At 37.2% G+C, this 12983-nt stretch overlaps 1 protein-coding gene across 4 annotated transcripts; it reads left to right on the top strand.

Moving 5' to 3' along the window:
• Positions 1-1015: 1015 nt before the first annotated feature.
• stx16 (syntaxin 16) lies at positions 1016-10323 on the top strand. 4 transcript variants are annotated; one of them, XM_023955216.1, is made up of 9 exons: positions 1016-1441; positions 4306-4317; positions 4419-4526; positions 4605-4745; positions 4825-4987; positions 5063-5151; positions 6172-6315; positions 8653-8733; positions 8976-10323. In XM_023955216.1, the coding sequence occupies exons 1-9, from the start codon at positions 1361-1363 to the stop codon at positions 9075-9077; spliced, it is 921 nt and encodes a 306-aa protein (XP_023810984.1). In that variant the 5' UTR covers positions 1016-1360; the 3' UTR covers positions 9078-10323. The 4 variants fall into 4 exon arrangements, with proteins under 4 accessions (XP_023810984.1, XP_023810983.1, XP_023810982.1 ...); XM_023955214.1 differs by having other exon boundaries at positions 1036-1486; XM_023955215.1 differs by lacking the exon at positions 4306-4317 and having other exon boundaries at positions 1035-1486.
• The last annotated feature ends 2660 nt before the right edge of the window (positions 10324-12983 follow it).

Here is a 12983-nt window from a genome sequence, read left to right as displayed (position 1 = left end):
CTTGGATTGTTATTTACTATGGACAGCTGGATCAGTTTCCCTGAAGGGACAAAAAATGAGTTTTACTTTATTGCTCACTTCACATGTTTTTGCCAAGGCCATAGTTGAAATCAGGCCGATTCTATGAACACTGAGGAATTTATTTTTCATAATCAAACATTTGCTTTATTATGAAAATGTGCTACAAATCCCTTTTTCCAAGGTAATGAAGTATCAAAAAATTTGCTCTCAAGAAGGAACAGTTTCACTTCAAAATAATATTACTCAAGATGAAAAAAGTAGTCAAAAATATTGAGTAAAAGGGGAAGAACTCAGCAGATGGTTTTGGAAGACCAATTAACAGTTTATCAGATTGTCTTGTGAAATCAGGCAGAACAAAAACAAAAAAATAATGTGCAAATTTTGGTATTTAAAAAAACATGTTTTTTTTCATAACAACAATCCTGTCACTGATGTGTCTAAAAAAATATGGATGCAGGATGTTGGATTTTGTCAAAATGTCATAAAAGTATAATGAAGGTTTGGCCAATTTTATTCTTTTGCACCTCTTTTATAAGCATTGAAAGTAGGTTGTTATCTTTCACTGATATTTCAAAATAACTAGGTATCTTACTTTATGAAGTGTATTCAGTCTCAATAATCAGAAATGGAGACAAACTGTTTCACAAATACACATGCTCTGATTCACAACTATACATTTATGCAAACATGTAACATAAATTCATAAATCCACATGAAGCTTAAATATATATTTGTGAATCAGAGTGTGTGCATTTCTGATTGAGACTGAACAAGCTTCTTAAACTGATGAAAATAATTGTGTGACAAAATTCATAAATTCAAAAATAAAATGAAGTACCATAAAAGAATTTAGAGCACAACACATTTTATATAACTTACTATAAAACTCTAGGAACCTCGTTTTTAATCACTTTTCCAGTGATTGTAATTGAATGTTCCTTCCAGAACCAGTAGGTGGCAATAACTACCAGTTTGTCAGATTTGTTGGTGTAAATGATAGTAGAAGAAGAAAATGATGACGTGGGTGTTTACGTTGTCCTACTTCCGTAGCTCTTTGGTAGCGAAGAGGCGGCTTTTCTAACCCGATCCTAAATTCCAAATTTGACAGGACACCGGCGGCCATGTTAACTATCATTAATCCTTTATTCAGAGATGTTTAAAATATCCATCTTTAAGCTTTTGAACGTCTTATATCGGAACTGCCTCGCTTGTTGTCCTCATTAGTCACAAACTAAGCTAACGCTAGTGATAACTTAGCAGCGAGTCAGTCAGTGTACCAAATTTCCTCCACCATCGGCTGATCTGCACTGATTGTCATTAGACCTCAAGCAAGGCAGTCATGGCCACTCGGCGTCTGACAGATGCCTTCTTGTTAATGCGGAACAATGCAATCCAAAATCGGAACATATTGGCTGAGCAAGTGAGTACATACGAGCCCCGTCTGAGTACACGTAGCAATGCTGCGGTGAGTGGTCTGCATCGTTTTGACATTTTTACTGTGTGTTTGCGTTTAGCCAGTGAACCAGCCCCCCTAGCTAGAGTCATACTGTATTTTTTATGTATTTTTGATCAGATTGGATTGTCTTCGTGAGTGTTGGTGTAGTGTTGTAGCAGCCCAAACCAGTCTGTGTCAAACAGGATGAAGACAATGCAGTTTAGTTAAAAATTAGGTTTTGTGTTGTGTATATTTTTTTCACAATTAATTGCAGTTCTTAAAAACAAAAAAGGACTTTAACTTTGTCGTTTGAAATGTGCAATTCATGCAGCATACTTTTATGTCCACGTGTGCTGCACTTTGATTCTGACTCGCCCACACTGGTTGTTTCACTGTGACAAATTGAACACAAAACTATTTTCTTTTTACTTCACTTTGTACCTTAACAGCATGCTAAAAAGCTTTCTTCCTTCATATTTTCTTCCAGCAGGGTTCATCTTAAGGTTTTATATGTCCCATAAGTCTTGAATTTACAAATTCACAGGTATGCCCCTGAAAAGGTGTGATGTTTGAAAGGAGAGGTCTTAAATTATTTGGTTATAATTTTTTTTATTGTAATGTGTGAAACCGTGTCGATAAATCAACTTAAAAAGTATTGGTTGTTTACTTAGCGCCACCAATTATAATCCAACAAACCACTTTTGGCCCCTCAGTCAGAAATGATGACAGAACACAAACAGTTGCTCTGAAATCGACTGCCAGCAAAGGAGCAGCATCTCTGTTGACACCAGTGGAAGAGATTTTTAAGGCTCTGTGCACCATTTGTCTGTATAATAAAGAAAAGACAATGAATTCTGTTTTAAAATAGTCTTTTGAAGTCTTTTACCTAATTTGTTCCACTGGAGCGATGTAGCAAAGGCTTTATAGAGCTGATAATTTTACAAGACTGCTACACAGAACACAGAGCCAACCTACTCTAAAGACTAAAACTTCTAACTCTTTAAAGTCCCACTCCAATCCTTTTTAATCAGCCCCCACCTAGCGTTTCTGGTGCAACAAAAATGATGAGAAATGTTGGAGCTATCCAGAAACAAAGATGTACATGAATCTATTTGTCTGCAAGTGGATGCATCAGAATGGAGCGGAGCTGGTAGCTCCTACGTGACAGCTAAAACCTTTTTCAAACGGCATTTATGAGTTTGCTCCTAATTCCCAACAATGTGAATGATGAAATACTCAGAAACACAATTTTAAGCTTAATTGTCTATATATGTGTCCTTCGTTAGGGGAAAAATGCCACAAGAACAAGACAAGATGAGATAACAATGGTTTATTGATCCCAGCTTGAGAAATGTGGTTGTTGCAGCGACCGTATACAGGCTCAATACAAACAAATAAAAATAAAAAGCAATGAGTGACAATCAGGGAAATATGGGAGAATATATCGAAACGGGTTAACTATGGCGAATGGAGGATGAGTTATAAAGTTCAATGGAGTGAGTTAGGAATGATCTCCTGTAGCGGTTGGATGTTAATAAAGAAAGGTGTGAAATAAAGAAAATTCTAAAAACAGGATTTTCATTGGAGCGGGCATTTAATAAATCTTTGTAGAGTTAAAAGAACTTGAATAATACTATTTAAACATAAAGTAAAAGTATAAAACAAATAAACAATCTGATTATCACGTTAAATCACTGAATATTTATTATTTAGTCTTATTAAAAGTGCATGTATTAATGGTGAATTCACATCAAATTTTGTAGTTTGTGTTAAAAAAGGGCATAACTAGAGAAAACCCTGACATGAAGCTGGAAGCTGGCAATGTAGCTTAATCCCTGTGAAGAGTTTGGTAGTTTTACCTGCTAGCTAGTACATTTTCTCTTGCTTTTGTTGTTGTTGTAGACTTTAATCTGTTTTTTAGTAAAAAAAAATAAAAATAAATATATATATATATATATATATATATATATATATATAAATCAAATAAATATATATATATATATATATATATATATATATATATATAAATCAAATAAATATATATATATATATATATATATATATATATATATATATATATATATATATATATATATATATATATATATATATATATATATATATATATTTATTTGATTTATTAAATTGCGTCCAAGCAATGTGGATAGAAATCTGTGCAATACCACTTAAGTTAGCAAACAAAAGATGCTTGAAATATTGGAAAATATTGACCCAGGTGTCAGTTTTTCGTTCAGGCCTGTCAATGAACAAACAGACCTGAAAAGACGATCCCTGAAGCAGCTTTTTCTGCCAGTGGAAAGATCAGATTTCAGCTCTGCAAAGCTGCAGCACGCTCAGGTGTAGGATTACTGACTTTCAATGACATTTCAATTCTGCTGTCAGACAACTACAGGTACACACACGGACACAAGATGTCTTAGTATTTTATGAGGCTTCCTTGATCAATCATTTATTGATTTGGATCCTACCCTTATAATCATAGTAAGAAAAGAAATCAAAATTATTTCAAAATATCCTAAATTTTCTTTTACCTTTTGTTTTGTTTAATGTTATCTCAATCATTTCTGATGTTCTTAACCTCACTACTTCATGACTTCACTCTAAAAGAAAGGGTTTTGTTGTAATGTTCTGGACAATTAATTTCTGCATTCACACAAACTCTAAGCTGGATCCAGTCAATCATCTTTCTCTGACAAGTCTTTTAAATCAAAACTTGAATGCAGAAATACATGTGTACTTATAGTGATGGTTTTTGGCGGCTCACTTTCTTTCGTTTCTGCTCGTCTCCCTTCCTCTCTTCCTCTTTGCTGGATCCTCTCCCACATTAGGAGCTTGACGAGGTACCGTCACCGCTTCCCTTCACAGCAGAATTCATTTAGCTGCATAAAATTGAACATTATTGCCACATTGTTTTTCGTGATCTCTGTTGTTGTTTGTTTAGTTGGCTGATGATCGGATGGCTCTGGTTTCCGGGATCAGTCTGGATCCTGAAGCTGCCATCGGAGTCACAAAAAAACTGCCCCCCAAATGGGTGGATGGTGTTGATGAGGTAAGCCTTGAATCTCTGTCTGTTTCTTTACAAAATGTAAAAAAAAAAAAAAAAATCTCACCAAAGCTTTCTTCTCAGATTCAGTATGAAATCACTCGGATTCAGCAGAAGATGAAGGACCTGGCTTTGCTCCATGATAAGCACATGAACCGTCCCACGCTAGACGACAGCAGTGAAGAGGAACACGCCATAGAAATAACGACTCAAGAGATCACACAGGTACGCTTTACTGTCCATTTCATAAATGGACAGCTTTATTTCTAAAAGTTCAGTTTCTTAAATGTATGCCTAATTGCAGATGTTCCATCGATGCCAGCGAGCAGTGACGGGCTTACAGTCCCGCTGTGGTCACTGCACTGAGCAGGAGGAGAGGCTCCTGAGGAACGTGGTGTCCTCTCTGGCTCAGAGCCTTCAGGACCTCTCCACCAACTTTAGACACACACAGTCCAGCTACCTAAAACGTGAGGCGCTTTCCTAGTCTTCCTCTCAAGGTTTAAAGGCTTGAATGACATCTGTATTCTGTGTTTATCTACCAGGTATGAAGAATCGTGAGGAGAGATCAAAGCACTTTTTTGACTCAGGACCTTTAATGGAAGAGGATGAAGATTTAGCCCTTTATGACAAGGTGAGAGCTCTCTGTTTGTTTCAAGTGTTAGAACTTTCTTTCTTTACTCTTTTGATGTGTAAAAATCTAAAGTTGGTGGTAGTTTCAGGTAAAAACAACTTCAAATAATTGTCTGTGATATTTTTAATCATTTGGTCAGATGAAGGCAACAAAGGGGGGGGGGGGGTAAAGAATAAAGAGAATTGTAAAATTATAATATTCATATACACATGTTTGACCCTCGGAACATTGATCCAGAATCGCTGCTGTGCGTTTCGGATCTGGTTTGCAGATTCCTTTCAAGCAAACTGACTCTGGTGCCTTGATTTAAATCATTCAAAAAAAATTTCAGGACAAACGTCTCAACTGTTTCTAAACTCCAAATTGTTGTTACACCATTAGCCTTTTATTTTCAATAGTTTATTCCCTAAAAATCAAACAGTGTTTTTTCTCTTTTTGGCTTCCGGATTGAGCCAACTAAATTACAGTTAACCAAACAGTGGTTTGTTGCAAATGTAAAATGTAAAAATGAGTTTAAAAATTCTTTTTGTGAATAGAATTTATATCTGTGATTTATTAATGACCTTGACAGTTGAGTGACGTTTATATGGGGTCATGTTAACAGTGGGGGATGTTATAATGCATTTTGTTCATTTTTACTGTCATTTTGTGGCAGATATCTGTGCTGTAGAGACAAAATAAGTATTGGAGCAATTAAAGACATTAAGTGGGCGTCAACAAAATAAATGTAAATAGTAGAATAAAGACCTACAGAGCAATAATTAGCAAATATAACATTTCCAAAACCAGGGAGCTTAAAACAGCCTTATAGAAACCAGTAGATGATGGAACCTCACTTATCATCCATCTTTACTTTATAGTTGATGCTTTGAACACTGTCGTGGTTCTCTCTCCTCAGTGTCTGTGTAGAATTAATATTATATAAGAAATGTGTGTTGTTGTCATTAGTATTGGCAAAAAAACTGTGTTTTTTATTCTTCATGTTGAAACTATATTTGATATTTGCTGCCTTCCTTTCAGGGCTTCACAGACGATCAGTTGATGCTGGTGGAGCAGAACACGGTTCTGGTTGAAGAACGAGAGCGGGAGATTCGACAAATAGTTCAGTCCATCTCGGATCTGAATGAAATCTTCCGGGACCTGGCAGGAATGGTGGTGGAGCAGGTATGGAAAGGAAGGAATGAGATTCTAAAACAAAGATTGAAGGACGGATTCCTAAGAAAACTCTTTTTACACTACACCAGATTTTTTAGGAAAGAAAACAAATAGTCAAATCACTGACCTCCATGTTCTTTTCTTTTAATTTTGGGGGGACTTTTTTTAAATTTTTTTAATCTTAGATGAAATATTGTTGGCAAACGTAGCTCAGATATGACTAATCTTTTAAAAAGGCTAATATTTTGATTTTATGCAGAAATGGAATAAATCCTGATCATTATTTAGTTACCGTTAATTCCGGACTACAAAGCGCACCCGATTACTAGCCGCACCCACCTATTTTCACGTGTTTAACTAATTTTTTACATGCACAAGCCACGTAGGAGTACAAGCCGCATGAACTAGGCAACATTGTCATCCTGACGGATCACGTCCTGACTCACAGAGCAAGTGTGATTTATTAGCTCACAGTGGGTGGAGTCAGTTTAGCCTCAGGCTAATGTATATGAGTATATCTACATCTGCCAAACAGCATGGACCTCTATTCTGTTCACAAGTTCCTCAGTTATTTTTTTTTTAACTTATTGACAATCTAGGTATCATACATAAAATTACAAACAGTAACCATATAATCAACATTACATCCCTCAGTTATGATGAGGAAATTTACATCCGCGATCCCCCATTTCCCATGAGTCTTAGGGGCTAAAGGCGGGGCCAACGCCCGGCTCGCCATTCTGTTGTACGTGTTTAAGAATGAGCAAGTATCAGCAGTGCATGGAGGGGTGAACGGGTAAAGCTGTCCTTCCGCTTGTGTCGCGGCAGCGTTATGGGAGTAACAGGGCTGGTTAAAAAACACGCTAGTAAAATAAAGCAGCGACGACTGAAAAGCGCGCGCCTCAGCGCGATACGCGCGCCTCTTCGCGGCGCGTGGGTCAGAAGTTTCCTTCCACAACAAACACTGTTGTTCCCCGGACGCCTCGAGTAAGCCCTGGCTGCAGCCTGCAGAATGGCTCGACGCCTCCGCGTTCCCGCGCGCTCCTTGTCTCCCCTTCCTATCTACTCCGACAGCTCTGGCCAGGGCGGCTCCAAGGAGGAGTGCTTCGTCCCCATTGCGCCGGTGGACGGAGCAAATCGTGTCTGTGCAGAGCAATCGGACTTAATACTGTACGTTTTGTGTATGAGGGGCGGATGCGTTGTTACGTGTGGGAGCCTTCAGACTGCCATCGGCCCCGCAGCTCAATCAGCAGGAGAAGATGTCTCCAGCTCACACGGAGGCTGTGAGCGTTTCAATGCAAAACTCCGCTCAGTTCTTAGAAACCGTTAAAACGATCACGTCAATTTGTGTTTCCAGTCGTGTCCCGACAGGATAAAGGTTGATGTTATTCCCACATATTTACGTGCAGCCAGCCGAGTCACTATGACTCTGATGTAAATTCACTCCATGCGCTGTTCTCTCCGTCACGCAGCTGACCGGCTTTTCCAAACCCGTTGGTGACGGTGGATTTTTTCACGCTGCTTCTAACGATTGCTTTTAACTTGAAAGCTTCATCATATTGTAGCGGCGATCACGTGCACGTTGGGTCTAATGGCACCAAAGGATTCTGGGATGCAGCTGGGCATGCGTGTTTCGTTTTGTTGAACCATGACTGAAGTGTCTAAGACCTGAAGTGAGGTCCATGCTGTTTGTCTGATTAGAGGTGTGTTGATATATATATGACTTGTGTTTGGTGTTAGAGAATTCCAACCATTCACTGTGTCCAAAAATGCGTACACGGCGGCCGCCAATAAAATCCATAAATTAGCCGCGTCACTGAATAAGCCGCACGGCTGTAAGCGCAGGAAAAAAGTAGCGGCTTATAGTCCGGAAATTACGGTACTTCACAGCCGTGAATTCCTGAAACAAAAATAAATTCCTTCCGTCACCAAATATAACCGCTATATTTGGTTTTTCAGATGCCACTTTAGAAACAGAGATTTACACAATAATTTTTATTCAGGATTTTCAGTACTGACGGAGGTCGAATTTAGCTTGTTGGTTAAGTTTGTATCACTTTTTTTCCCTTTTTTTTTTTTTAAATAAAAGCATGTTAGTCGTAAGTTAGACTAAGGCAGAAATTTACAAACTACTTATCATCACTAATAAATATAAAGCATTTCGTCTAATTGATCAAAAACAAATGTAGAAGCAAATTTCAGTTGGAAAAAAATAAAATAAGATTCACTTTGTAATGTGTCAACAAACCACCTCCATTTACTGAAAAATGGTTTAATCTAATAATAATAAAAAGTTTTTACAGGACCAAACTCTGCTAATGAAATTGTGTGCTCTTCTTCCTGCAGGGAACTGTTCTAGATAGAATTGACTTCAATGTGGAACAGGCTTGTGTTAAAACAGAGGATGGACTGAAACAGTTACAAAAGGTAAACAAAAGCAGATTATAATGGGTGGGGATGCTTTTTTTATTCCTGGGTTACTAAAGAAAGCTTCACAAGAACATTATGGATGACTTCTGCTTTGCTATGTTAAAACTGCTTTATGTGAAGCAGCAGGAGGATCTGAAATGTAAGATTAGAGTGAGACAATTAGAGTTTAATAAGCAACTTGACTTCATCTTTCATGCTTCGTTACCTCTAACTGACCACTGTTTTATGTTTCTTCTCAGGCGGAACAGTATCAGAAGAAAAACAGGAAGATGCTGGTCATTTTGATCCTTTTTGTCATAGTTATTGTTCTAATTATTATTCTTTTTGGAACAAAGTTTTAGCAATCCATTCCTCTGGCTCTTTTCTGGTTGTTGTGCATCTGTGTCGCCCTGGACTCAATTTTAACGCAGGAAAAGTGGTCTGCCGTCGGAAGGAAACACAACTTCAAATTTATGCTGTGACACTCGCAGGTGTTGTGTAAACTTTGGGGACGTTTCTTTGCTTGCTTTTTAATCAAAAAAAAAAGTCTGAGTTGTTGCTTTTTTTTTTTTTTAAATCAAGTGACAGCCCAGATTTTCACAGACGTCCGTTCGGCCCCTGACTGCGTTGACTTCGCCTTGTCTTATAGAAAAAACATTAGGTGTGTGAAAATGCACTACCAGTGTTGAACAGCTGCTTAAACTCAATGCTGTATTTACACTCATCAATCATTGAGACGTCTGTTTGCAAGAACTAACATTATTTGTGAAAAACACTTTTTTTTTTTTCCCTTTCTATTAGTATTTTACACTGAAGTTTGCAAGATTGTTTTAGAACTGAACTGAGTCCCATTAGTATTGTCTTTAGGACCAATATCTTAAAAAAAGAGAATATTTAAGGGCCAAGTGTTTTATTTAAGTTAGACTTTATTGTTTAACAAGTTAGTCTGCTGTTTGTCCATAAATGGGTTCCATAGAAACGACCTTATTCCATACCGTCTTGCAAATTTGATTTCAGTCCTCGAACACTTTTGCGACCCTTTCTTAAATGTTTTCTCTGGTCCTTGCATAAAGTGCTTCTTTTCTTTATACTCTTGCAGTTTGCACATATTTAGACCTACAAGGAAATATAACATGTTATGGACGTTATCCTTCTGTCATGTGAATGACAATTAAAATAATTTATTTTCTGATATCATATAATTTTTTGCGGTTTTCTGTCAGATTTACTGAATATTAAGTAGCGTGTCTGTGTGTTTTTATGAACCTGAAGATTATGATTCACTCCAGTGAACTGAACTGTGATGTAGTAACTACAAATGCAGCCTCTTATAATTTACCATTGTTTGGAAGACATATTTGCTTTGTGATCTGTTGACATTTATTGACCTGTTATGCGTTTTTGAAGACTGATCACGTGAAGAAAAGCTTTACTGTCTGTTCTGGGTCCTGTTGAATTTTTTTTTTATTTCTTTTCTCGTTGTAAAGGTTTTTTTTTTTTAAGCAACAGTTTGAATGTCTTATGGTACTTAAACATTTGTCTTGGTTTTGAAAGCAAAATAAAAGAGCAAAAATGTTACCTTTTTATAAATAAATTGTTAAAATAACAGTGTTTTAGTATTGTTTGAAATGAAACATCTTAGTGAAGAGAAATTAAAATATTAACATTTTAAATTGACATGGATATCATAAAAAATCAGATAATTATTAAAATTGATTTCGGCTGATTAAAAAGGTTGGTTTGTTATACTTAACAGTAATATATGGAGTTATTTCAGTCTCAATAATCAGAAATGCACACAACCGGTTTTACAAATACACACGCTCCGATTCACAAATGTCATTTTATGCAAATGTGAAAAATAAATTCGGAAATACACACCCTGTGTTTCACAAACACACAGATTGTGTTTCACACATGCACACTAAATGTTTTACAAATGCACAATAAGTGTTTCTCACAAATGTGCACACTGTTTTTCACAAAAACATTTTAGGAATTCACAATAAATGTATCAGAAATGCACAGTAGGTGATTCACAAACGTGATTTTTAGTTACACATGTGATGTGAACTCACAGATCATTCGAATTGCAGACTGTGCATTCAAAATCCCGTTCTCGTTTGTGAATCTCCCCGTGTGTGTGAGAGATTTTTCTACGGTGAATATTGAGACTCATCTGACGGAGCGGGTCGACTAATCTCACCATTGGCTAGTGAATCTGTCAATCAAACTCATCGGCAAAGCAGGCGGGATCGCTTTTAGCCAATCGAATGGCCCCTTACACTTTCTCTACGCTTTCTGCGGGTGGCAAAAGCCCCGCCCATATTTGATTCTGTACCAGTCGGTTGTTAGCGTGTTAGCCTTAGCATGGCTTGTCGGTTTATTGCCTTCGGTTGTCAAAAATTACTGGCTTGTGCAACTTTTCAGTGGACCTGGAAGCAAGGCAACAGTGGTTGAATGCAGTTGACATTGAATCCATCGAACTCTGTACTGGTCATGAGATTTACAATGAACGTTTCACTCGGGATCGTTTGTACGTTATTCTCTTAGCTTTCATGCTAGCGTCATTTCAACACTCAGACACGGTTTTGATCATATGAAGGTGGAAGAGAAAAATCTTCAACTTCCACAGGTTTTGTGGAGAAACTGGCATCACTTTGATCCGTACCACGCAGTGGGACTACATTACCTCAAGTTCATCTCACTGTCAATCACAGACGCCCAATATACACCTCCCCTGCTCAGCCCGAAGTCACTTTGCTTGACCTTAATTTTATTTTTTTAATAACTCAAATGTCAGTGATTTTATATTGTAACCATATACATATACACCTCTTGGCCAGGTCACCCTTGCAAAAAGATCCTCATCTCTCTGGGTTTTATAACTGGTTAAATACTACACAACAAAAGATGGTCATAGAACAACAAAGTGCAAACATTCACCCTTTATTGCAGAGTAAAAGTGAAAACATGGACAGATTAAAACATCAAAATTTAAGCAAATGTGGGATCTCTAATGATTTGAATTTTATTTAAACTGGTACTAATTTTCATAACTTCCTTACATACAATGAAGTCCCTTGAACAATACAGCAGTATTGATTTGAACTCTGTCTTCCTCCCCTCAGTCTCTCTTCTTCTGTATGTAATTATGTCGCCTAAATTAAGTTCTAAACAAACGGGACAGTAAAGATGTAGGTCCACTCCCAAACGGTCTGAATTAAACAATGGATTGATGTCGTCTTGCAGTTCCAACATTTGTGGACCCAAAAGGGGACTGTCCCATACCAGGACATTGATCCCAGGATGAGGTTCAGCCATGGATCCACTCTCCTCCCATTCAATCTCTGGAACCAGCATACCCTGACAAAAAAAAATAAAATAGATACTGTTTATGAACAGCACTGTTTTTTTTAATGTTTTAGATTATGTAGGAACAGAGACCCACTAATAATGACTTATATTGTTTCTAGCAGGCAGACCTCATATCTCCATAACTGTTTATAATTTGCAAATAAGTGACTCTTAACAAAGTAGTGAGATTAGTACAGCTGATGGCTCATAATGCCAAACATTGTGATGCATTTTGAACTTGCAGATGTGCTATTCTTCCTACTTAATTTAAAAAACCAAACAATTTAGGGAAATAGTTTGCACCACACAACAATAATACTTTTCATTCATTTTTGATGAAAATTCCTTGTAGTCATTGTGATTTCATCATACTGTTCTTGATACTTTCCACTTTAGTCGAACTGCACACAAATCAGTTGTCCAGTACAGTGAGATTAAATAAAGCAGGGTTTTTCAACCAGTGTGTGTGCCGCGGGAGATGGTCAAGTGTGCCGTGGGGAATTGCCCTACTTCACTGATCTAAAATCATTTTCCATCTCCAGGAAATCAGCTCTTTGTTCATCTAAACAGGCACTGATAAAACACTGAGTAGTTAGGAATATAAAAGATCTTAAAATGACTTTTTCTTTGTGTTTATTTAATTCTATAAAATACATTTTGATAAGGTTGACAGTACCGTGATTTAGCTGCAGCTATAACCTTGTAAGGAAAAGTCCCGCCCCTTTAACTGTCTCCACCAATCATTCTTGAAGGCTTAATCACATGTCATCAGTCTGACCAATGAGAAGTGGTTAAAGTCTTCACTTCCTTGTTTTTAATTCTGCTGATAAAGTCGCTCAGTTATAACAAAAATACCAGCTAAAGCTCGTCTTTAGCGGTGTAACTTTCCACAGAGTCCGGTGTCAGACCGT

The sequence above is a fragment of the Oryzias latipes genome, chromosome 5 (assembly GCF_002234675.1).
Source record: "Oryzias latipes chromosome 5, ASM223467v1".
Lineage (NCBI taxonomy): Eukaryota > Metazoa > Chordata > Actinopteri > Beloniformes > Adrianichthyidae > Oryzias > Oryzias latipes.
The sequence above is the reverse complement of the archived record's forward strand: the minus strand, read 5'-3'. Positions and strand labels throughout refer to the sequence as shown.